Raw genomic sequence first — 24,796 nt, 5'->3', positions numbered from 1 at the left:
CAGATGATAAAGAACTTAATGCTAGATTGCTTCATTGGTTGGCTGAGTTAATTTAACACAACTAGCTTGGGGAGCTAACATGGTACTCATCTGATGATGATGATATTTGTGATGACACACAGGACTACAATCTTGGATCATAACCCTGTTGTGCTAGGCACAGTGCACATGCTTGATCCCTGCCCTGCTGAGCTTACAGTCTAAGTCAGGTAGGCAACTTCCTGGCACATGCCAGTGTGGCACGTGTACTTCGGGGTGGATGGTGGGGAAGTGGCCGGGGCTGTGCTGTCACAACAAGAATTAGGCCCCTCGCAGCTCCCCCGCCATCCACCTCTGGCATGCCAACATCTTACAAGTTGAGGTTGCAGGTGTTTTTGGCACTGCCCAAAAACATTGCCAACCCCGTGTCTAAGTGGTAGCGTTTACTCTTCATAGAGTAGTTCTCTTTAGTCTCATTTGCATCATAGGAACAGCAATGAACTGTTAGTGCATCCAGAGGTTTTTTTGGCAAGGGCACCTGTGACCACATGGTGCCCAACGGCTGTGACGATGTCCTTCAGTGGCCCCCTCTGTCCTGTCTGGCCCCATTCAAATCTCCTTGAGTCACAACCCATTCACTCACCTGCTATGCCTTGATGGTAATGAAAAATAATAAGAGGCTGCCCTCCTTGGGTTGGTGAGTCTTTTGGGGCTCACTCCCTCTTTTTGCCTCAGTGCCTGTTTCCTCAGGCTCTGCCAGCTTTAAGGGTTAAATTAGTGGCTTCCTTCTGCCCCCACAGCACTCCAATGCCTTACAGATGGTACAAGTTATTGCTGCTAGGCCCTCTGGCCACAAAAGCTTTGTTGGGGCTTCAGCATGCCCGGCTTTGGCCCCTTTCCTCTACCTGTATCCCCTAGCCCAAGGTCCACTGTTCTGGACCACAGCTGCTGGGCCCCAGCCCAGGTCTTGCCCTTCCTGGGCTCTGGATGGCCTTCTTGGCTTCAGGATGCCTCTGTTCCTCTCCCTAGTCTAGGCTTTAGCCCTCCTGGCTGCAGCCTGCCTAGGTTCACCCTTCCTGGGTTGTAGGCTCTGGCCTTCCTGGTCTCAGCCCCTTCTCTGACCTCTCTCTGTGGTTTGGGCTATTGGCCCTCTGTGTCTCATATGTCTGCCCTGGCAAGGCCCACTGCTGTGCCTCCCTGGCACCCTGTGGCCTCCTCATTGCGCCTTATAGCCTTACCTGGTCCACTAGTACAGACTGGAAGGTAAAGGAAACTACTGCATTAACAAAAGCCTGCCCTGCTTGGGGCAAACGCATATAAAGGTGGGGGGAAAAAGTACTCTGACACTTTAACAAAACCCTCCTGTTAGGTTAAATAAACAGCCCTCAGCTCAACCCTGATCCCCTGGGGCTCTCACTGCTCCATTTCAGGCGTTGGTCAGGGTCTTCCAGGTGCTTCCCTCTCCTCCTGGGAGTTCAGTTCCTTCTGAAGTCCCCTCCGACCCTAGAAATCTGGGGTTTTTAACCACTTTGGAGCATGACCTCTTCTGATCAGCCAACCCTCCTTTGGCACAGCTGCATCTGGTTAATTCTAACATGCAGCTTGCCCTGTTGCCTAGCTGCTGCCAGGCTTTGCCACCACTAATCTCCTTTTTAGTAGCAGGAGCCTTTGGCTTCTTGTTACATATTGTGCCCTTGTGTTACGGGGTAATAATGGCAGAGGCAGATAATCATGAACTACACCCTCAGAAATGGCAAAGTGGCTGGTAGTTGACCCCAGAGATACTTTTATTCAAGTCCTTTTTAGTGATAGCAACACCAGGCCCCCTGGATGCAGACAAGGGCTTGGTGTGTTGCTACTGTATGTGATTCTTACTATCCATAATGGCAGGGTGAGATATAGGGAAGGGCATGGGCATCTTCTGCCCTTCATCCTCTTATTCTTTTTTTTCTGGTTGCATGCGTCTTCACTTCCAGCACTTCCTTGACTTTGCCTTCCCTTTTATTGATTTATGCAGTTCCGGGCTCCTTCCTCAGAATATGGCAGGCCTTCACTTGACCAATTTTTACTTCCTTTGTTTTTTGAGCTCTGGGGAACTAGCTCAAACCAGTTTTCCAGTGGTCCTTGGAATGTATCAATTAAACAAGATTTATCACTCTGTAGAAATGCAGTTCCTGCGCAAGTGTTTCTTATCTCCTTCACCACCTGGCCTGGCATCTCCTTGTCAATACTTAACTTCTTCCCTTACCCCACATACTTCATGGTCAGGCTACTAGAGTTTAAAAGTTCAATCATGCATCAGCTTCTTTGGGTCTGTACTTGTCTCAGAGGCTTCTGGGAAACTTAGCACCAATGTAAATACGTAGGAATACATAAACCACAGAATGGTACATAGTTCACTAATTATTACCAAAATGCTTCTAACAGAAGCTGCTTCATGCATTTCTTTTGAAGTTTTGATAATCTGTAAGGAATGTTACCAGTCTGGTTAGGACTCAAGCTTAGGCTGAGAGTAAACAAGTAAGGCCTGCTAGCAGCCCTTCTCAGCAGCTGGTAGCCTCGAAAGACAGGATCTCTAAATCCAGGGGGAAACGGGGCATGGTAGCATTGGGAGTGGGGAGGCCAATGAGATGTGATGGGGGAGGCAGGGAGGGAACCTAGGGCAATGGAAGTAACGGTGGAAATTGCCTGGGCAGGTGGAGAGAAGGTTGCAGGCTTCAAGGTCAGCGGTTGGGAAGGAGGAGGGGGAGAGAGAGGGCAGTGATGGGAGGATTTCAGTATAGCATGTTGATGACTTACTTTTTCCTTTTGGGGAAATTAGCAAATTGCTTTTTTTTCCAGCTTTGCAAAAAAATAAAAAAAAGGGATGGCTGAAGGAGGGAGTCCAAAGTTGCAGATAAACAATGGGGGTTGTGGCCGTGGAAATTTGTTTAGCCAGGAAGATGCCAAAACTGAAGTAGGAGAAAGTGCAACTGTGGTGAGGGGATGTTGCATTGTCAGAGGATAGGAGCAGGATGGACTGAGCTGTGGCTGAAAGTTCATAGGATGGACTCTGGTGGGAGAGTGGGGCATGAGAGATGGTGGGGGTACAGTGGCAGGCAGAACTGGCTGAGTTGGTAGATTGTATACCATGAGTAAGAGACCAACTATGTATTGGAAACATTTTTTCTTTTTAAAGAACAGCTAAGAAGAGTGAGCATGGATTGAACTTTTATGGGCTAAATCATTACCTGAGCTCAATGAGGCTGAGGTTAGGGAAAGGCTGTAGTGGCTCTGAGCTGCCCTCCAATCTCCAGATACTGGGAGTAGTGGGGATTGAATCTGGCACTATACCGGCCAGCTCTGGTTCTCTGAAAGCCATTATGTTGAGGGAATCTCAAGCCATTGTTTGGAAATTTAGTACTTGGACCGCTCAGTCAGACCGACCACTTTGAAATGATGGAGGAAGGGAGAGACCCTGAAGCCAGCCTTCATACCTCTGCAGGGCTGAATGACTAACAGCTCCAGCCTGCAAGACCTCTTCTAGAATTGATGAGGGCAACTGGCTTACCCCTCTTCTACACCCCAGTAGGAGATCCAGCCTTTTCATGGCCACCATTGTCATAGAGCTTCAACTAAGGGTCTTATTTGTTTCTGATGGCTTCACTTTCTGTTCAGGAAAATTAGAACTACATGCTTTATGAATGGAAATGTTTTTCAAAGCTGCTTTTTCTCTAGGATGAAAGTGTCACACAGCTTGGTCAGGAGCTTGCGCAGAAACTGGGATTAAGGGTTCGGAAAGCATATAAGAGGCCTCAGGTATGACTCTTTGTAGACTGACTGTCCCTTGTCTTCTGCAGACATGTGTCCAGAAACGCTACCAGCACTGCTCTGAAGTATTCCCATATTCATGGCCTTGTGCTTCAGGCAGTCCCACTCTCACCAATCCATCTCCATCCTGATATGTAACACCCCCACAGGGGTACTAATGGCTATGGACCTACCTGAGTCAGGGTGAGATGGAGGATTTTCTGTAGCCTGCTCGCGGCATGCAAAGCCAATTTCATGGTTATTTTGTGATGGCCCTGTCTCTCGCTGCTGATTGGAGGGGACCCAGCAGCCCTGCCCCACACTGTTGATTGGTGGAGGGTGCCTTCACTCAATCTGTGTTACTACTGCTTTTTTTTTTGTTGATTTTGCAGGAAATCACGGCCAATGTCAGATTTTGTGGCGATTTGCAGACAACACTGTTTTTCATAGTTTCCACAAAACTGCCATTTAGGTCCCTGCTAATGGCCTGCAGACAGAATAATAGTGGTTTGGTGTATAATCTTAACATATTTTGCAAGCTAAGCAGCATGAAGTCCAGTCAGTGTTTGAATGGTTACCCTGAAGGCAGCGGTGTCAAACATACGGCCCATGGGCCAGATCCAGCCTGAAGAGCTGAATCATCCAGCCTACAGCCTTGATGGGGGACCTTCCCCTAGTGCCAGTCAAGTATCTGACTGAGACCTGCAGCACTGGGACCCCAGCAGCACCACAATTTGTTCCCATGGTGGTAGCCAAGTGCCTGCAATGCTGGGTTTGTTCCCGTGATGCTGCTGGCACTCTAGCATTGTAGCTCTTGCCCAGGGGCTGGGCTGCCACCATGCCAAGAGCAGCCAGGTAAAAGTACCAGCACCTGCACTGTCCCTGCAGCTGCATCCAAGCACCCAGGATGCCGGGGCTTTTCCTGCTGGACCAGCCAGAACAGGCACTGCATGCACTGGAACCAGTATGCGGGGAGGTGGGGCACAGGCCTGTGGGGCCAGCCCCGCACTATTCTGCCAGCCCGCAAACCAGGCTTGCATCACACAGGCAGATGAGTTTGACACTCCTGCTCTAAGCTAAACACTGGAGCTGCAGCAAATGGGTTTCATAATTCAGCAGGGAGAATCATTCTGCCAGTATTAAACATGTGCCCAAGTATTGTGGTAGGGGGCGCTAAGCTACCGCTGGCATTGCCTTAGTTAAAATCATTGTTCATGAGAGATCCTATGGCTTGTTTACTCAGGAACAGGAATGTTAGCCTCACTGTCCTGGCCGAATGCCAGCTTGTGGGATTGATGTTCTGTGTTCCTGAAATTCCTCTCTGCAGTTTCATTTTGATCTTAGATCATATTCTCTACCTCTGCTGTAGTGGTGGTGTGTGATATTAAACAACCACTCCTTCTCAGCTCCAGTTCTGCACACATTCACATTTGCAAGCACATTCACACACTCGCACCCCATCTTTGAGCAGTATGTTCTTGTGGGTGTGCAGTATAGAGCACACACAAGTGTTATTGGTTCAGAAGAAAATCTTTTCATTTAACTGAAGCTATGTATTTCAAAATCATTGAATCTCAGGAGGAAAGTTTTCCCTGACATATTTTTCACACTTTCTGTGGGCCCTCTTCACTTTTCCCTCTCATGTTGCTTTGCAGAGATGATTCTAAACTCTGTCTATGAAAGGAATATGTAATATTTTGCTTTTTATTAATCGTACTTTGTTGCAGCTTGTGTCAGCATTTATATTTCATTTCAGTGCTTTACTAAAGTTGTAGCACCTTCCTAGATTTTTTTTTCTTTTTATTGAAAAGGCGAAATCTGTCTATTATGGGGAGCATTTTCATATCCTTATTTTGTATTGATAAGGGATTTTATGCAGCAAGGTAGCTGGAATGAACCTAGGATGCTCATTTTGTTGCAAACGCCAAAATTGAATTTTGGAGTGGCTGACATGCAATAAAGAAATGGAGTGGTTGCGATTCCCTTTCATATATGTATCATAAGGAAGCATTATCATGTCTGTAAATAGCAGTCATTCAGGGCATCACTGTTCCTAAGGTCTTTGTTTTTCTTGCAGCAGGAATTGGAAACCTTCTCTCTACTCAGTAATGGCACATCAGTCAACTTATCCAATCAGGTAGATGCTATGTTTGTTTTCTCTGTATTAGGTAACAGGAGAATCTCTGTGTTTTGGTTGCATGCAAGTTGGTTACCTTTTTGGAGGAATGAAAATATCAGTGTTTTTATATTTCTTGTTTTCAAGGGGCAGTGTTAAGATGATAGCTGTCAAAGGCTGCATTTGGCCTGATACTGGTAGCACATAGCTCATGAAAGCTGAAAACATTCTGAAAATCTGATTTGCTTTTGATTGTCAGTTTTGTTTTAGTTCCTTTAGACTGGATGATTTCACTTCCTATTTATTTCAAGTTAGTTTCACTTCTGGTTCTGATGCAGTTACCTCAGTGCTAATAGGCAAGGACAAGCAATGAACTTAATGATGAAACTTATAAAGTACAGACAGTCAAAAAGCTTGAGGCTGAATTGATTAAATCTGCAACTTATTCTAAGCTGCATAGATTGAACCAGTAAGCAAGTGAATGGACACTCACTTTTGATTCCAGAAATGCAGCCACATGCTTGTATTGGCCCCCCTCTATTGGGAGAGGGAAGGAGATGGGGGGGTGGGGAGGGTGCAGATCGAGGCCCCCATGGTGAGGGAGGGAGTGGGATGGGCTAGGGTGAATGGGGCCCTGGGCCCAGGGCCCAGGGTAGGTTGTAGGACAAAGCTGCAGGAGGGTCGTGCAGGGGGCATGGGTGAGGGAGTACGGCTCCCTGCCGCTGTGCGCAACCCTGGGGGAGTGGGGCATATGCCCCCTGGATTTGTGCATGGGGAGAGGCGGGTTGCCTGCTGGGGGCAGGGGCTCTGCACCCTGTTGCCTTTGCCCTGGGAGCTGTGTCATGCCGTGTTGTGCCTCCTGTTGCTAGATGGGCGGGGGATAAGGCATGGCCAGTGCGTGGCTCCTGGGACAAAGGTAGCAGGGTCATAGCCCCAGCCGTCAGTGGGCAGCCCACCTCTGCCCCGCATATAAATTGGGGGGGGGCCACATGCCCCCCATGCCTCCCCTGGGAAGGCATGCAATGGCAGAGATCCATGCTCCTGGACAAGACTCCTGCAGCTCTATCCCATGACCTGCCCCTGCCCCACTCCTTCCCTCACCATGGAGGCCTTGATCTGCACCCCTCTTCCCTCTCCCCCAATGCCTTTTGCTCCACAGACTTACCTGCTGGGCACTGCTCTATGCACCACCACGGTGCATTCCGGTAGGATTACCATATTTCTAGTTTCAAAAGTGTGTGTGTGGGGGGAGCGGGGGGATGTTGTAATATGTTTGTGGAGGGCAGTGTTATGCCTGTGCCCTGCTGTTGCCCCTCACTTCTGACCCACAGTACCCCACATGCTGCCAGAATGTGCGGGGACCCACACATACCCACCCCCCAACCATACAAAGTACCTGCATAATTTTGAGTTTTTAGCTATGTGATTAAAATCATGATTAATTGCACCTAATTTTTTTATCATGTCACTAATCATGATCACATTTTTTAATTGCTTGACAGCCCTATTTTATTTGTATTGTGGTGGTACCTAAAAGACCTGTTTGTAGATGAGGGCTCCATTGTCCTAGGCACTGTACAAATATTAAGCCAAAATTATGAAGTTTGTTTGCAGCTTCATGAAAACATTTCATATTAGTATTTTTAAATGATTTGCTACTTCGCATTTTCCTTAAGTAAACCATAACAGATGTTTAAAAATGTTATAGTTTTTGTACATAAAATAGGATGCTAAAGGATCATAGTTTGATGTTAATGTTAATGTGCGACTTGCCTTGCTATCTTTCTAGCTATGAGAATCAACCTTAAAGATTTTTTTGTAATTGCACCTAATATTTTTAAATTAAAAATGTTCCTTTTTTGGAAAAAAGAAACCACTGCACAAACACTAAATTTATCCAATTCATCTGCAAATGCAGTGTCTCCAACTTGTGTTTCACTGCTGTCTCAATCATTCTAAGCTGAAAGCAGGAAAAGAAAATCTTTGAACTTTTCCTATTTAGCGAAATTGCAACAATTTATTTCTTGCCTCCAGCTCACAGTCAGCAGTTGTTTTGGTAGAAATCTTTTCCTGTTTTTAGTTGCTATAAAAGTTTTTTGTGGTTATTAACTTGAAAAATAATGTGTGCTAAGAAAAGGGTAGTTGTGTAAGATGAGGCAATCAGATTACATGCTTCATGGAGCTAATTGATTTGGCTCTGGAATTTGGGAAGGAATATTTGTGAGCACACAAAACACCACAATCCTATTTCCAGAATTGCTCAGATGGCCAGGTATTATGGGGCAAGAGGGCTTAGAGTCCTCTGAAGCAACAGGTTTTGATCGTTGCTGGAGGTGAAGATCTCCAAGTTAGTTGGATTGGTTTACAAAATAGTACATTAGTTTTATGATTTTTAACTGAAAGGGACAGTTTAAAAAAAAAAAAAGGAAAAACGATGGCATTTCATAACCATTGGGGGAGCAGAAAGAGAATTGAGTTGTGAAGGACTTTTAAAGATGAATAAATACATTTGTGGTGGTGTTTTCTCCCTTTTCCCTCACCCCACTTCACTCCACCTTTGCAGACAACTTCCAATGGATTGGGTTCTATAGACGACATTGAAACAGGTAAGATTTCTCCTTTCTGTTTGTTGGTGTATTTTTACAGTGGCTATAAAACACCTGAACAGGTTGGCAAATCTAAAAGGCCTTTTGGCTTCATTTGTATCTCTTTGGTATCTCTAAGCTTTAGAGACTAGGAGAGACCTTACTGGCAGAGGGAGGGCTTTGTAGCACGCATATATGGAAACTGGTTTCTCTTCATTGCTTCATTGGGACCAAGGGGGAAATCAGACAAAGGCGGCTCTAACTAGAACCTTTTGCAGTTGAATCCTTCTGGAGTTTAACCATTTGCAGTTGCAGTTATGAAGCAGAACAAGGGGCACATGGTATTTGTGGGTAAATGGGGAAGCCAGGGGATATAACCCTTTTTGACTGTGCTTTCTGAGGCTAGCGTAGATAAATGAGAAGTGAGATTCTGGTACGTGGTCCCAGACAAAACAGTTTAGTTGACATGAGGTTAAGGTTGGAGGCACACATCAGAGCTTTGAACGCATATTATTCTAATGGGTTTAGATGTTAGAAACCCAAAAAATGAAGAGTGAAAGTGTCAAGGTTTTACTCCTCACACCAGGATATGAACAGCCTTAACTCTTCCCCTTTCAAAGTGCTAGCCCAGAGTCTTGTCTTTCTTTCACAGTAGAATATTGGAGACATAGCACATTGGTTTTCCAGTTGTCCTTGCTTGAATATGCCTCATATTAAGTATAAAGATTCATCACTAAATTAATTATTCCTCTCTTACATGTCAACACCTGAATTTAATGATTCAGGCTTTTGTTGTCTCAGTTAAAACATACTTATTCTGTATTTTAATGGTGCTTAAATAATTGCCTGTCACAGACTCATAAGACCCAGTCCTGTGAAGTGATGAGTATATCTTAGGAGCCCCAGTATCGAGATGATGAATTGGACACTTAATGCAGAGTAAGGAATGATTACCTTCAGTAAACTGCTCCTGCACTCAGCAGTTGGCATAAAAGCTCAGTGTCAGCTCTGCTAAGGCTGAATTTTGTCTCATAAAAGGTCAGATCTAAGGGTCCTATAAGTCATCTGTTTACTCAGACTGCCCTGAAAATTGGAGTGGCTCATGGAGAGGGCAGGGTGAAAGGTAGAGTTATTTTTCCAAATTTGGGAACATTTGAGCAATGGGGTTCTGACATGCCCTACCTCACCCTGCCCCTTTTCCATCACCTTTTGTTAAGGTTGATAGCTTCTACCAGTAATTTTGTGTGGAGATACAAGAATCTGATCCATGGATATGATCATAATGGTCTTGATAGTTTGACATAGCCCTAAGTTAGGGTATGGCATCCAGCTTTGAGGAAGCAAAACTGAAAATGGTTTTCCTAAAAAGAGTGAATCAGATACTCTCTAGATAGGCACTTGTGAGCCCATATACCTTATCCTGTGCATGCATAGTCTGAGTAGCCAATCATTTTTCTGATAAATTGAGTAGCTGTAGGGCAGTAATTCTCAACTAGGTTGACATAACATCTTTGTTGCTATGAGATCTTTTTAAGGGTGACACTTGGTATTAGCACTCTTAGGTGTGCAAATATCTACACAAGATTCACAGGGTAAACCTAGAGATTTTAAAAAGGAATCCATAGTGTCAAAACCATTTTGACCTGTTGTGGTCTTTCTGAGTTCTTTGGAACAGAAGAATTGGTCTATTATTTTTTGAAACTCAAAACCTGAGTGAAAGCTAAAAGAGGGTATTTCCCACTTCTGTGGGTGGAGGCAGTAGGATTAGCAATTTGCTTATGCATCTCCAGACAACCTGTTGGGACTAGTTGGCCCTGCTCAGCTTTCTCATGCGTCTTGATGTCATGTCACCATTTCATATTAGTCAGTGCCAAGCATCCACTCATGTGGGCTGTGTTGTCTGTTGTCATTGATGGTTAACATTTTAATTAATATAATACAGCTGATGTAAAGGATAAGTTTGCTACAAAAAATGAAAAGTTGATGAAGCATGTAATGAAATTATAATCAAGAGTGAATCTTTGCATTTAGAAACAAATTAAGTTGAAGCAAGCAAGTTCAAGTAGTAATTGTAAGGCGATGCTGGAAATAGGTTAAGTTGAGAGAGCTCTCATTGTACTATCTAGCTACAAGGTACAGAGATGAGCACTATCCTAAACCTGAATATGTTGTCTTCAGTGAAAAATTATTTGATCAGGCTATGGTTCCAAGTAAGTTGAAATACCATTTCTTTATGAAGAATGGACACGGATAAATTTGGGTTATTTTTAAAATGTATGAAATGGGGTGCTGCTAAATTCAGAAAAGTTATGGAGAGGGGCCTCATGTCTTATAGGGTGGAGAACTCTGGGGGATATACAGAAGCCACTGAATGTGGTCTTCACAGAGCCAACATCAGTCAGATCCTGAGCAAAAATCTGGAGAAGGGAAGGAAAGAAAGACATCACTACAATCTTTTTCTGTCAAAGCATTTTGTTTTCTTTATTTGGGAAAATATAATCTGAGGATAGCAGGAAAGTTTAATTGCAGCTGCATCTCCTGAGTCTCTAAAGTGTGAAACGTTCATAGGCATTTTGGAAGGATTAAATGCACTCAGACGATGGATATTTAATTGCAGCCTTTGCTACCCCTCAACAGAGGCTTATTTTGTGTATGGGAGTTTCTTAGTTTTATAGTTGGTAGGGTTGGAAGGGACCTGAGCAGATCATCTGACCCCCTGCCATGGCAGGAAAGAGTACTGGGGTCAAATGACCCCGGCAAGGTATTCATGTAGCCTCTTAAAGACCCCCAGGGTAGGAGCTAGCACCACTTCTCTTGGAAGTTGGTTCCAGATCCTAGCCGCCCTGACAGTGAAGTAGCGCCTCCTCATGTCTAGCCTAAATCTACCCTCTGCCAGCTTGTGACCGTTATTCCTGGTCACTCCTGGTAGTGCTCGGGGGAACGGGGACTCCCCCAATGCCTGCTGGTCCCCCCTGACTAGTTTGTAACAGGCCACTAGATCTCCCCTCAGCCTTCTCTTGTGGAGGCTGAACAGGTTCAGGTCCTGTAGCCTGTCCTTGTAGGGCCTGCCCTGCTGCCCCCTGATCATGAGAGTGGCCCTCATCTGGACCCTCTCCATGCTGTCCACATCCCTCCTGAAGTGCAGCGCCCAGAACTGGATGCAGTACTCCAACTTAGTGTTTAGTTTACTTAATCTTTATCTTCAAATTTTACCAGAAGATATAAGAAGCTTAGGGAAAAAGATGTATCTTTCCACCTCCTAACCTCCCACCCACTAGTTATGGAGGGGAGCGTCAATTGTGCAGTAGGGTTCTTAGAAGGGAAGCCCATCTCCTGCAAGTGTCATAGATTTCATAGACATTAGGGCTGGAAGGGACCTTGGAAGATGACCAAGTCCAGCCCCCCACCCAAAGGGCAGGAAGTCAGCTGGGGTCATAGGATCCCAGCAAGATAAGCATCCAATTTGCTCTTGAAGGTGTTCAATGTAGGTGCTTGAACCACCTCCGATGGCAGGCTGTTCCAGACCTTGGGGGCTCGGACAGTAAAGAAATTCTTCCTTATGTCTAGCCTGAAATGGTCTGGCAGGAGTTTATGACCGTTCGACCTCGTCATCCCAGGTACTGGTGGTCACCCTGATAAGCTTATAGGTGGCCATCAGATCACCCCTGAGCCTGTGCTTTTCCAGGCTAAAGAGCCCCATGGTGTCAGGAGCTCAGGAGCAGGGCTGTACCCAGTTAGAGATGCCTGGTGAGTCTTAGGAAGGTATTGGGGAACCCATACTCTGTACCAGCATTGGGAGACTTGTCAGGGCCTCCTAATCCCAGGCCCTCTCCCCAGCGAGGTTTTCTGCTTGTGTCTCTTGAATCTGAAGAGGGGATGTGGGAAGTGGGGTTTTAGTTGAGCCCTTGTGGCTATAAGGAGCAGAGGGTGTAAGGAAAGCAACTGAGTTCTGCAGAAGGTGGTAGAAGAGGTTCACTGTAAACTGCTAGCTGTAGGGGGTGGGATATAGAGTACTTGCGCTGTAGGCCCAATGTCTCTAATCCTGGCCCCATTGAATTCAGTAGTTGAATTGTGATTTATTTCAGTCAGACTAAGACCTGCCTTGCTGAGCAAGGTCACCAGGCCTTACAGTGATCCGTATAGTATTGTTTTGCTCCAACTGAGCCATTTTGTGAAAGCCTTTGTGAGGTCAGGGACAAAAATCAAAGGTCAAGAATCTTTGAACCCGGAGTGACCAGCCCCTGATGGTGGTTTCACGTGCTCAGTGCTTGTGGCTTGACTCACTTGTGCTTGTTTCTGTTGGTTGAGCCATGCTCTGATCCCCCCTGTGCAAGGGGCTGTCCTGTGTGACTGGCTCTCTCTCGCCCTGGCAGAGTGCTCCACGGACCTGCAGTGCATTCCTGCTCCCGTTGCCACTTCCATCCCTGTGAGTGAGGGGTTGGCCCTTTTGCCCTCCGACTTGGATGCAAAGGGCCTACCCACCTCGCTCCCTGCTGCCAGCCTGCTCCCTTCTCCAGACTGTGTCTCCCTGCCAGTGCCTGAGAGTGTGGAGGACTTCACAGATGGGGACATCATTGGGGAAGAACTGGACTCTCTCCTGGATTCCATTGCTGATGGGTCACACTATCCTCTAGTAAGAACTCGGATCACATGAATCCCTCCATTCTTATTTTGAATCAGTCCTTTATAGCTTTCTGTCCCCTCTACCATACTGCCACCCATTCTTTCAGAGGAGTGCACTTGATGCCTTTCTTTGCCCACAGCTGGCTCATATGCCTCTAAGGAGCCTATCAGAATTCTTGGCTCACCATACTGCCTGTTATGAGATTGGTAGCTCTGGATGGAGCTGCTGATCCCCAAATACACAATGATAGCATTTTACCTCCTTTTCAATGCCTGGGTGCTGAAGCAGACATAAGGTAGATTCTCCCCTTGCCCTAAAGGGCTATATTTTCTGGAGTGACATCTTGCTGCTGTAGCATTCACAGTCCATCAGCTTATCTCCCTAATGCAGGGGCGGGCAATTATTTTGGGTGGAGGGCTGCTTACTGAGTTTTGGCAAGCCATTGAGGGCCGCATGACAGGCAGCCTGGGGCAGATAAAAAAAATTAGAAAATTAACATTTGGGGGCCCTGCAGGCCGAATAAAAAGGCCTGGCAGGCCGCATCTGGCCCATGGGCTGCATTTTGCCCACTCCTGCCCTAATGTATACCCTGTCCTCTCTTCTCCTAATATGCTGTTTATTTCCTTTCTTCTCTTGACTTGCAAAGTCTCTGGTCCAAGGAACCATCCCCACCAACCTGCCTACTGAGATGCCACAGCTGATCCCTGTGTTTCCGGGTGGAACGCCACTGCTGCCCCCTGTGGTGACAGCAAATATACCAGTCTCCACACCACTGCCACCTGCCTCCTTTGGCCTGGTGATGGATCCTACGAAGCAGCTCTCCTCCTCCTCTGTCCTGGATGCCTTTGAACAAGCACCACCAGGGGGAAGTGGTGGCTCCACTCTGGATTCTCTGGATTCACTAGATCTACTCCCATACCCTGAGTCACAGCTCGATGCACTGGATACCTTTGGGACTAGCAGGGGTTCATTGGATGCCTTGGATTCCTTTGCCATCGGTAGGTACAGAGCACAAGGGTATAGAGCTGGCAGGTTTTTTGTGCCATGAAAGGTATGAAAGGGCTTCTGGAATACTGCTCTTGATGTCTCTCTGATGAGGATAAGTCTATGTCCAGAGAAGAACATTGGAAATAAGTAAACTCTAGAGAAATGTTATGGATAGAGGAAGGACTCAAGGAACTTAATACACAGAGCATGGATAACTGGTAAAGAATTTTGGTGGGATGATTTGATGACTGATCATATGTCAGTGGGGTACATTTACCTATGTGGAAAAGTGGTTGTCCAAGGTTATCCAAGGGGTGGTATAACCAGAACCAGGTCTTAAGGAATCTTAGTTAGATCTTCAAGGGAAGGTATTAACCTTCAAAGTGGAGTGGTAGAAGTCGTTTCATTCAGAGTCCTTTACAACAGAGTCATGGCACATCTACTGAGTGGCAAGACCTTCATCGACAGTGACATAGATGGTTTAATAAGTCTTTGCCATCTCTGATTTCCGTTGGCAATACATATCATATATCATATCTCAAAGAGGACTTCAAGGGTTCTAACGTTTTATGGAGTTGAATTATGGACTGAGACTAGGTAAGGAGCTCCAGAGGAGCTGAGCAATCACTGTGTGTCACTGGATGGTGAAGCATCACATTCAGGATGTGATGAAGCAGTGATTAGTGCATCAGAGATTGGCTGGGCAAATTTCTGGAGCATCTAGTCTCTTCTGTGCTGAATTCCTTTTGTCTCTGGCTGTTTTGGTGGCTAGACCTGGACCCATATTATTGTTGCCTTCTTGTGAGAAGCACCAGATGGGCAGCCTGGAGTTGAGTTCTGTTGCCTTAGGGACTTTCAGAAAAGGGAAGATTTATGGAGGTTTTCAGGACCAAGCAGGAGGCTTGAAATCCCTGGAAGGATGAAAAAAGTAAACCTGTGCAACAAGCATTAATGTGTGTCTCTGTGATGAGGACAGCTCCTGAAAGTAAAGTGTGTGTTTGGGTGTTTTTTTTCTTTCTCTCTTCAGAAGAAACTGGCACTCAGGAACTGCGACACCCTGCTGGCAACCAGACACCATCTCCTGTGGTGAGTGAGCTGTTGCCCCAGGATGATGTACCAAAGTGCCCAGGAGCCAAGGTAGTGGTGGTGGGGCAGGACTACTTCTGAATTTGAGGTTCTGTCTTAGTCTATCCAAAACCCTGGTTCCCTCAGTTTCAAGGCATGGAGCCCCTTGCCATTCTGCAAAACCTCTTTCTAACTCTCCCAGTGTGTGGCAGGGCTGGGCAGAGGACTCTCTCCACTGGTGAATTCTCCTCCCCTTCTTTGTTCCCTACCTAATATAAATGGAATAAGTGGAATGACACAGAGCTGGAAGGGACCTCCTGTGTCAGGTAGTCTGGTTCTCAGTTATCATGCATCCCTCATATAATAATCCTGTTTAATAAATGTATCAATCTCCTAATTAAAATTAGTCACTGGTTTGCCCCCACTGCTCCTATTGGAGGTCTGTTGTGGAGCCTCTACCAAGCTGTCACATGTCTCCGTCACATTGGGTCACCAAGTTGGGAAGGAGCACTTATGTCCTATTGGTGGGGTAATGTGCCTTTCCATAGACTGGGTTACTGAGTAGAGCCTCTATCCTCTGCATTTTCACCTGTTTTTTTTATTGCTTCTGATGCATGGGTCAGTTTCCCCTCAGGTTGTGGCAAGGTGAAGCCTTTGGTTGAGGTGCCTTCCTTCACAATGAGTTCTGCTTTTGAAGGCAAGGGAAGAAGAGAAACGCTTTTACCATTGCCTAGGAAGGAAGACATCCTTTTTTGAGTGTGATACATTTCCTGTTGGGTGTACCTTGAACATCAAGAATGTAAAGTTAATTCTGCTACTTCTCTGGTGTGTCTGCTGCTGGTGGTGGTCCTCTTGTGACTTTGATCCTGAGTGTCTTCAGGGTGCAAATCAATGGCAGAGCCAAGAATTAAAGACTGGGGAGCCAACTACCCACTGCCAGTGAGACTTAGAAGATAGAGATGTGCTTTATTGTCTTTCAGGTCAACCTCAGTGGGGTAAGTCACCCTGCCGTACCCAAGGTGACTGGGCTCCTGCTATCTCAGGCAGAGTCAGCAATGCCCAATACAGCCCTGCTCGTGAAGAACCCACTTGCATCCACTCACCTCTTCAAGCAAGCCTGCCACAACTGCTACCCCAAAACAGGTGAGGTGCCCCTTGTGACACCCCGAGCAGTTAACATGGTTGGGGATCACCCTCTGGCTGATCTGGTTGTGCTTTCGCATAGGCCCCAAAGCTGGAGATTACACATACCGGGAAGGTCTGGAGCACAAGTGCAAGCGAGATATACTGCTGGGGAGACTGCGAAACTCTGAAGACAAGACATGGAAGAGGATCCGACCTCGTCCCACCAAAACCAACTTTGTAGGATCCTATTACCTGTGCAAAGGTGATCTGCAGGGGATGGGTCTGCTGCAGGCAGGGACAGGGTGATGAAGCATGTGCTGGCAGAGGTGGGGACAGGCTTTTAGTGGGCCTTGTTCTCCCTAGAGCCTTCATCAAGCAGTCACTAGGTTTTAGGGGTTGGCTGGTGGGATCCAAACAAGAAAAGAGACTGAGGAATCCATGACACTGTAGGAAATGGGAGCCTTCAGAAGTAGAGTAGCAGGTAGCGTTCACATTGTGAGTATAGGACTGCTTGGAAGAATGATGCGGTTGTCTGATAAGGAGGTAATCAATGGTAAACGAACAGCAGGATGCTTCCTAGGATACATTCTTGGTCAAATGCAATGTTGCAGACTGAGGTGCGCAAACAATGCATGCCCGCAGAGGCTGGGGGGCACAGCGACCACCTGCAGGTGGCGGTGTTGGTGGTGGCAGTGAGCATGGAGCTGCAGCCGTGGCGGCTGTAGGACCGGACTGAGCGGGGAGCTCCTGCAGGCAGCCACAGCGATGTCAGCAGTGGGGGTGGGGGGAGGGATGGTGAGTGCTGACCAGTGGTCAGTGACCATCCGCAGATGCTGCTGGTGGTGTCTGTGGGGAGGGGTGGCGAGCAGTGACTGCCTGCAGGTGTCGCCAGCAGTGTCGGTGGTGCTTTTCGCAGGGGGTGTACAGCCAGTCTCGGGGTGCAAATGCACCCATGTGCACCCCTATGCATCGCCAATGATGGGGTGGAGAGACTGATGCTCCTCCTGCCTGTTCAGTTACCCCAGTGCCACACGGGTGCTTTGGTTTTATACTGTCTCAGGGAAGAACCCACCCTGTTGTAACTAACATCACTTCCTATGGCACCAGGACCTTCTCTAAAAGTCCCTCATCCCTGTACTGAGCAGGCCAGACATCACTTAGTATTTGGGATGTGACAAGATTGCTCTGAGGTGGTGTATCTACAAGATAACTGATAAGGTGGAAAGGCCCCAGAAGCTATGACTTGAGGTTTGTCTACATGGGGTTGCTCATAAAAGTTAATTCAGATTAATTTCTAAAGTGGATTAGCTAAACTATATTAAAGCATTTTGTGGACAATTCCTTATGGCACGGCCAAAGGGACAATTACCTTACTTTAAGGAAAGGATGTACCACTTTTTTGAGCACACATCAGCTGCTCTGCTATAACTGTTCCATAGCTAAAACACAGTGATCTGCCCCTGAATAAAACAGATAGTAAATTATGAGAGTTTAGCTTCCCCTTACCACAGGCTAGAGCAGACAGACAAACCAGTAGATTCAATTGAGCTGGAGTAAGTTCCGCCCCCTCCCCCCCCCAACCTTTTTAAGTGGTATTGTTGTTTAGTTTGTCTGCACCATCAAGAATTTGGGGTAGTTTAATTCACGTTAGAGATGTCACTTTTCAGATGTCATTTTGGATGTGAATTAAACCAAGCCGAAATTTAAGATGACTTACATTTCGGATGAAAGTGTTCATGCAGGGTTATTGTGGTTTAGTTTATTCTAAATTCATACCTTGTAGTTAATTTGGATTGACTTTCCAAGATGTGCCCCTCTATACGAGTCCTTGGGGGTGTGTCTTAACTCTTCAATCTCCTGCTGATTATCTATTGTGAGGAGCAGATAGCAAAGGGCAGTGGGAGGTGATGGGAGAGGGCTCAGTTTCTGACCCAGCTGCCCACCCTGTGTGGCGTGTGCTCTTTATTGCTTTGTAGATATGCTTAACAAGCAGGACTGTAAGTACGGGGATAACTGCACCTTCGCGTACCACCAGGAGGAGATCGACGTGTGGACAGAGGAAAGGAAGGGTACCCTCAATCGCGACCTCCTCTTTGACCCGCTAGGTGGCCTCAAGCGGGGCAGCCTAACCATTGCCAAGCTTCTGAAGGAACACCAGGGCATCTTCACCTTCCTATGCGAGGTATCAGGAGAAAGGGGAGGAAGAAGGGAGGGAGCAGTCATTTTTTTTGTGATTTATGCTATGTCCATTCTCATCTATGGCTGGGTTGTTGGTTCATCCTACCATGGGACCTGTCCTCAGAAGCAGCAGTGCCTCCAAGGATGGTGGTAAAATAAAATCACTCAAGAGGCACCTGAACAATTATATGATCTTGTATGTAGGAGGGGGTTAATCCCTGCCCCTACTCCCTGCAGGTGATCAGCCCACTCTCTGATCCACAGAATGAATTACACTTGTTCTTTATAGCTATAAATTTAATTAATAATCCAACTTCGCCCCAACTGTAATAGATGGTGTCACTCTCTTGAAGTCAGTAGAGACATTGACTAAATTAGCTGAGGATTGACCCTATCGTAACCTGAAGCAGGTTTGCTGTATGTGTAAAAGAACATGCCTTAGTATGCTCATTCTGTTTGTAAATTTCCTCGTTGTTTTCCCCTTGTTTCTATTCTTTTGGGAAGAAGGGACTGACTAAAACTCTCCCAACTGCAATGGAAAATGTAGTTAAAATGTCAGAAAGAGGCAAAGAAGCCCCAGAAGGCCAAGGTTCAGACCCCGTGAGTTAAGTCTATATGAAAAGCTGCCAGTCTGTGTGAAAACTGTGGCAGTGTTCCTTCCTTTTTTACCAGTCCCTAAGATTTCTCATGATGCTGATTCTTCCCTCCCCAGATCTGCTTTGACAGCAAACCCCGCATCATCAGCAAAGGGACCAAGGACTCTCCAGCTGTCTGCTCCAATCTTGCTGCCAAACACACCTTCCATGACAACAAGTGAGTGAGCTAGCTCAGCCCTGTCAGAGCCACCATTTGATTGCCCTGGGCACATCTACACATTCATTAACGTGCAGTAGTTATTGTGCATTTTTAATTTAGTGCTTGCTTAATGAAGTACTAACTAAATGCATAGTAACTAGAGTTACTGTGCAGTAGCACTGGCATACAGGTTTTTAGTGACATTTACTACACAATAGCTTAATACTACTGCACGGTAGCATATTAGCAGAGCCATCCCTGTGGGGGGGTGCAAATCAGGGGCAACTGTCCCAGGCCCTGCACTTTGGGAGGTCCTACAATGCTGGGTGGAGCAGCCAGGGTGACTCAGCGTCACCGCCACCGCCAGCTTTGCATCCAGCTGCTTGCTACCTGCTGCTGATGCTGCCAATGGTGGCAGCAGCTTCTTCAGGTCTGGGGCACGTGGGATCAGAGCGGGGGTGGGGCTCCACACCTTGCTTGGGTCGATCTGCTTGTTAGCATGGGTTTTGCTTGGCATGCTACTGCACATTCGTTATTAGGCTACTGTGCATTAAGTGTCCCCTGCCAGTTACCTCGGGCACTTGTTTGTTTCTTTCTCATACTCCAGGTTCCCGCGACATGAAAGCCCATGGTGTGATACGTTGCCTTGAGGGTTAGTCCCCTACTGTCAAGGGATCTGAGGCCTGATCAAAGCCCAGTGGAATTCACTGAAGTCTTTCAGTTGACTTCAGTGGGCTTCAGATCTGGCCTTAGCTGCTGGTATTTGCAGCATGTGAGGTCTGATGAACCCACAGTGGGGCATCATCAGAGGGCTGAGGGAGATGCAAGGCATTTTTCCCTGCACTGTCCTGTAGTTGCAGGAGGGTTTGGATTCCCCAGCACATCTGACTAGTCAGTGAACTGTTGGATAGCATGTCTGTCAGGATCAGCTTTCTGTGTTTGTTATCACCACCCCACAACCCTCCCCAACTCAGTTCCCTGTCCTCGCCCCTCTCCCCTCATGTTGGAGTGAACGGAAGATGGAGGGATGAAGGTTCGGTCCATTGATGTCTGGTGTTTCCATGGCCTGGCCTTTTCCCTCTGCAGGTGTTTGGTTCACATTGTGCGTTCCACTTCCCTGAAATACTCTAAGATCCGCCAGTTCCAGGAGCACTTCCAGTTTGATGTGTGTCGGCATGAGGTGCGTTACGGCTGCTTGCGTGAGGATAGTTGCCACTTTGCTCACAGCTTCATTGAGCTCAAGGTCTGGCTGCTGCAGCAGTATTCAGGTAAGTATAATGCTGAACACAGCTTGTTGGTTTAGGGGGAAATAGGGAGGGGGTGCACATCCAGGCCTTCTTTAGCACACTTGCTCTGCCCCTGGGGTTGGCTGGGAGGACTGGTGGGGTACAAGAAGGTATTTATCCTCCCTCTCCATGAGGAGGCAGAAGAAAGACCAGGAGGTGATCTGACTGGCACATTGGCCCTTTCAATATGATTGCTAGGATTGTCTGTGCAGAGATGAACCTGGGAATTGTAGTTTCCATGAGTCTTTCCCTCATGACTGTACCTATTGGTTTAAATGTTCATTAGGAAGAGAATTCTAAAACATTTAAGTGATTTATGTCACAGTGGGAACTTGAGTCTTACAAAAAATATGTAGAACCTTTGACAAAGTTACTTCTGAGTGGCTGTAAAACAGGGGCGGGCAATTATTTTGGGCTGCTTACTGAGTTTTGGCAAGCCATTGAGGGCTGCATGACAGGCAGCCAGGGGCAGATAAATATTAATTTTCTAAATTTTTTAGGGGCCCCGTGGGCCAGATAGAATGGCCTAGTGGGCCTCATCTGGCCCCCAGGCCACATTTTGCCCACCCCTACCGTAAAAGAAACAGAATACTCCGAAAAATATAATCCACCATCCTCTTAAAGACAAAGTTCAGTTTAATCCCTTACATCAGTGATTACATCTTTTTAGAGCCAAGGCACCCCTTGTTAGATCCAAGGCAGCCCTCAAAATGCCAACTCTTGTTTTTCACTTGTTTTTTTGACTACAGAAAAATAGTATAGCAGTTCTTCTGTTGCAGAGAACTGAGAGAGACCACAGCAGGTCAGAATGTTTGTAATACTGTGGATTCCTATTTTAAATGTCTTAATTTATCTTGTAAATCATGTTTGTAGGCCTAACAGTGCTAACATTGCCTGGCTCCCCACAACATCTTTGAAAGGATCTCAAGGCACCACCGGGTGCCGCAACCCCCTGCTGAGAATTCCTGGCTTACATAATGGGAGTCCCATATCTGCTGTGCTGTTTTGTGTCTTCTCTCTCTGGGAGTCTGACCGTTTTTCTGATTGCCACGGCCAACCAAGTGGAGATTTTTTACAGACCTGCCAGTGATGAGGCCTGTCATTGTAAATTCATTAATGTGAAACCCAGCACTATGTCTGGAGTAGTTCAGAGAAGAGATGCTTTGAAAAGCTCCTAAAACTGTGGCAGTTCCACTTGGTCATTGTACAATGTGGGGAAGCAGATAGATGTTTGCTTCCCTCCTAAATACTTGTATTTTGACTTGTACAGAAGTACTCACAACCTCTGTAATATTCAAGCACTTCTCAGGTCTTTAAAATCAAAATAACCAATACAGAGTCTTTCCCTCTCCCACACACACATACACACTTCCCAGATGGTCAGAGAGAGTGCTGGATGCATTTCTGGGATTTTTGTCTCCCTGCTGCTTCTTTTGTTTGAATAACTGATGGAGTGATGAGAAAAGGAAATAAGTTTATTACTGTAATTGTGAAGGTGGTAAGCTTTGTGCTTATCCCTGTCTCTTGAAAGTGTGAGTGCTGTTATCCAGCTGTGTTGCCATTGACCATTGGTGATCTGTAAGGCAATAGCAGTGGTTTGTAGATTGCACTGATTGAGTCTGTTTCTCCTGAAGGAAAGGTATACTTGGGTGGTGAAGAATAAAGAACATCTATCAAATCATAAAACTAAGGTTTTATTTGCCAGTCCCCACTCATTCAATCACATACAAATATTCATGTAAGTACAGCAGTGCCCGTACAGAGAAGCAAGTCACCCAGCCTTCCCTGGGAAGTCTAGCAGCGTGTTGGGCTTTTCTTTTATCTCGCTGATCTTTTCCAAAAAATGAACTTAAAGCTTACCACTTTGTCTAAAGCAGCTATTTAAAACACCACCTTCTACATCTAACTTTATTCCAAGAATTGTCTTTGCTTCTTTTTCTGGATCCAGACAATTAGAACAGGACAAGATGCCCCCCTGACCCCCATTCTGAGAGGTCTGTTCAGGTATAACTTGGTTTTCCTTTAGTCATGCAACAGTGACTGAACGTAGGTCCCTTACTAAAGATGAGACCCATCAGCCTTTTAGTCATTCAAGGGTGGGCCCATCAGAACCCCCTGCTTTTCCATTACAGGTTTGATTATAAGGGTGCATGGTGGTTTCGGAAGAAATGTTGAGGGTTGAGAGTGATCCACTGACCCAAGCGGTTTGTAAATCGCTGGCCTAGAGGTAATCTATGAAAGGTTTGGTTCCTGGTCGCTCCTGATCCTCCCCTCATCTCTCGTCCTACTGGAGCATAGCTGCCATGGGAGGTCATGGTAGCAGAAGTAGAAATGATCTCTCAAGTTGATAGGATCATTCTCATGGTGGATTTTGCCTAGTAATCTGCTCACTGGAAAGATTGGTAGGAGTCACTAAGGAAACCTGTTTCTATACGATTGGCTACTGCATTTTGTAGGCACTTGGGCTTTTATGGGGCCTGTGGCTGTGTTCCTAGAGATGATGGAGCTCAATAGTCAAGCTTGGAGAACACCATAGCCAGTCTGTTACACTCTCCCAGGTGGTAAGGGGTGTTTTCTGCTACCATCTATAAACAATGAGGAGTCCAAAATACTTCAAGGGAGTTGTCTTCACTAGTGGAAGATGTTACAGAAGAAATACTGGCCATCTTTAGGTTTCAGAGTTAAGAATTTACTGAGATGTTTGGAGTGGTTCACACCTCTTGAAGCCCTTCTTTGAAGCTGTCTGCATACTCTCAAGGAAGTGTCACAAGGAAGTGTCAATCCTCAGTCAGAGGAAGGGCACACTGAAGTACTCTGGGTTAGAATACAAGGCAGTCGAGGGGAAAGAGACTTAACAGTGGGGGTCTACTACAGACCACCCAACCAAGGGGAAGAGCTAGACCAGGAATTCTTAAGTCAGCTCACGGAGGTAGTTAGGTCAAAGGACGTGGTCATCATGGGTTACCTGAACTTTCTAGACATCTGCTGGGAAGAGCAGTCAGCCAGGTCTGACTGCTCACATAGGTTCCTAGCCTTCATTTAACCCAGGAGATGCACAGCCCCACCAGGGGAGACGCCTTGTTGGACCTGGTACTGGCCACGGGCGACGACCTGGTGAGGGGGCTGTGGGTGCTCGACCACCTGGGCGACAGTGATCAACCCCTGCTGGAATTCACCATCCAGCGCAAGGTGGCAAAGGCCTGCAGCAAGGCAGCAGCCCTAGATTTCAGGAGGGTGGACTTCAATGAGGTAGGGAGAATAGTCAGGGAGGCACTGAGGTCCGAGAGGGGAGGGGAGCCAGGTGTCCAAGAAGAGTGGTTGCTCCTTAAGGAGACGATCCTCTAAGCCCAAAAGGAGGTAATCCCAACACGGATCAAAGGGAGCAGAAGGGCACAAAAGCCCCTATAGCTCACCAGAAGCATCTGTGAGAACGTCTCCTAGCTAAAAAGGGAGGCGCACACCCAATGGAAGAGAGGGGCCGTCACCAGGGAGGACTATACTGGGATTGCTCGGGGATGTAGGGGGGCGGTCAGGAAGGCCAAGGCAGAGATGGAACTGGGACTAGCTTCCCGGATTAAGGACAACAAGAAGTCCTTTTTTAAATATATAGGGGCCAAAAAGAAGGTATTGGGTAACGTGGGGCCCCTGCAAGACATGCTAGGAAATTTGGTCCTCACACCAGACGACAAAGCTAACCTATTTAACGACTTCTTTGCCTCCATTTTCCTGAACAGGGACTAGATCAGCCCCCCCACCGTGCCCTCTCTGGAGGGACTGGATGTATTTAAATCAGCTGGTCTGGACGATCTCCACTTGCGAGTGCTGAGGGAATTAGCTGAGGTCATTGAGGGACCCTTGGCACAGCTTAACGAGCACTCGTGGTGCTCTGGTGTGGTGCCCGAGGACTGGAAGAGGGCCAATGTGGTTCCTATCTTCAAAAAAAGGGAGGAAGGAGGACCTGGGAAACTATAGGCCAGTTAGTCTTACCTTGATCCTGGGCAAGCTTTTTGAGACAATTATCCTGGCACATGTCCACAAGGGGCCAGCGGGGGAAGTTATACTTTGGGGCAACCAATGCGGGTTCATTAGCGGCAGGTCCTGTCAGACCAACCTGGTGGCCTTCTATGACCGGGTCACCAAATCCTTGGATGCAGGGGTAGCAGTGGCCAGAGTCTTTCTGGACATTAGGAAGGCCTTCAACACTGTCTCTTATCCTGTTCTCGTTCAAAAAACTGGGGGACTGTGGCGTCGACACCTACACAGTCAA

At 46.8% G+C, this 24,796-nt stretch overlaps 1 protein-coding gene across 6 annotated transcripts in view; it reads left to right on the top strand.

The window, feature by feature from the left end:
* ZC3H7B (zinc finger CCCH-type containing 7B) overlaps positions 1–24,796 on the top strand; it is a 66,053-nt gene that overhangs the window by 14,456 nt on the left and 26,801 nt on the right. For 2 of the 6 annotated variants that reach the window (XM_090042943.1, XM_090042945.1), the window contains exons 6-16: positions 3,697–3,777; positions 5,846–5,905; positions 8,448–8,490; positions 12,843–13,102; positions 13,740–14,091; positions 15,108–15,220; positions 16,126–16,288; positions 16,371–16,532; positions 18,247–18,452; positions 19,161–19,261; positions 20,330–20,511. In XM_090042943.1, the coding sequence (XP_089899069.1) occupies positions 3,697–3,777; positions 5,846–5,905; positions 8,448–8,490; positions 12,843–13,102; positions 13,740–14,091; positions 15,108–15,220; positions 16,126–16,288; positions 16,371–16,532; positions 18,247–18,452; positions 19,161–19,261; positions 20,330–20,511 (1,723 nt within the window). The remainder of the gene's footprint in view (positions 1–3,696; positions 3,778–5,845; positions 5,906–8,447; positions 8,491–12,842; positions 13,103–13,739; positions 14,092–15,107; positions 15,221–16,125; positions 16,289–16,370; positions 16,533–18,246; positions 18,453–19,160; positions 19,262–20,329; positions 20,512–24,796) is intronic. The other 4 variants (XM_090042942.1, XM_090042946.1, XM_090042941.1 and 1 more) reach the window with 4 other exon arrangements.

The sequence above is a fragment of the Crocodylus siamensis genome, chromosome 4 (assembly GCF_052110815.1).
Source record: "Crocodylus siamensis isolate JL-2025a chromosome 4, ASM5211081v1, whole genome shotgun sequence".
Lineage (NCBI taxonomy): Eukaryota > Metazoa > Chordata > Crocodylia > Crocodylidae > Crocodylus > Crocodylus siamensis.
Note: the sequence above shows the minus strand (reverse complement) of the source record. Positions and strands in the feature narration are given on the sequence as shown.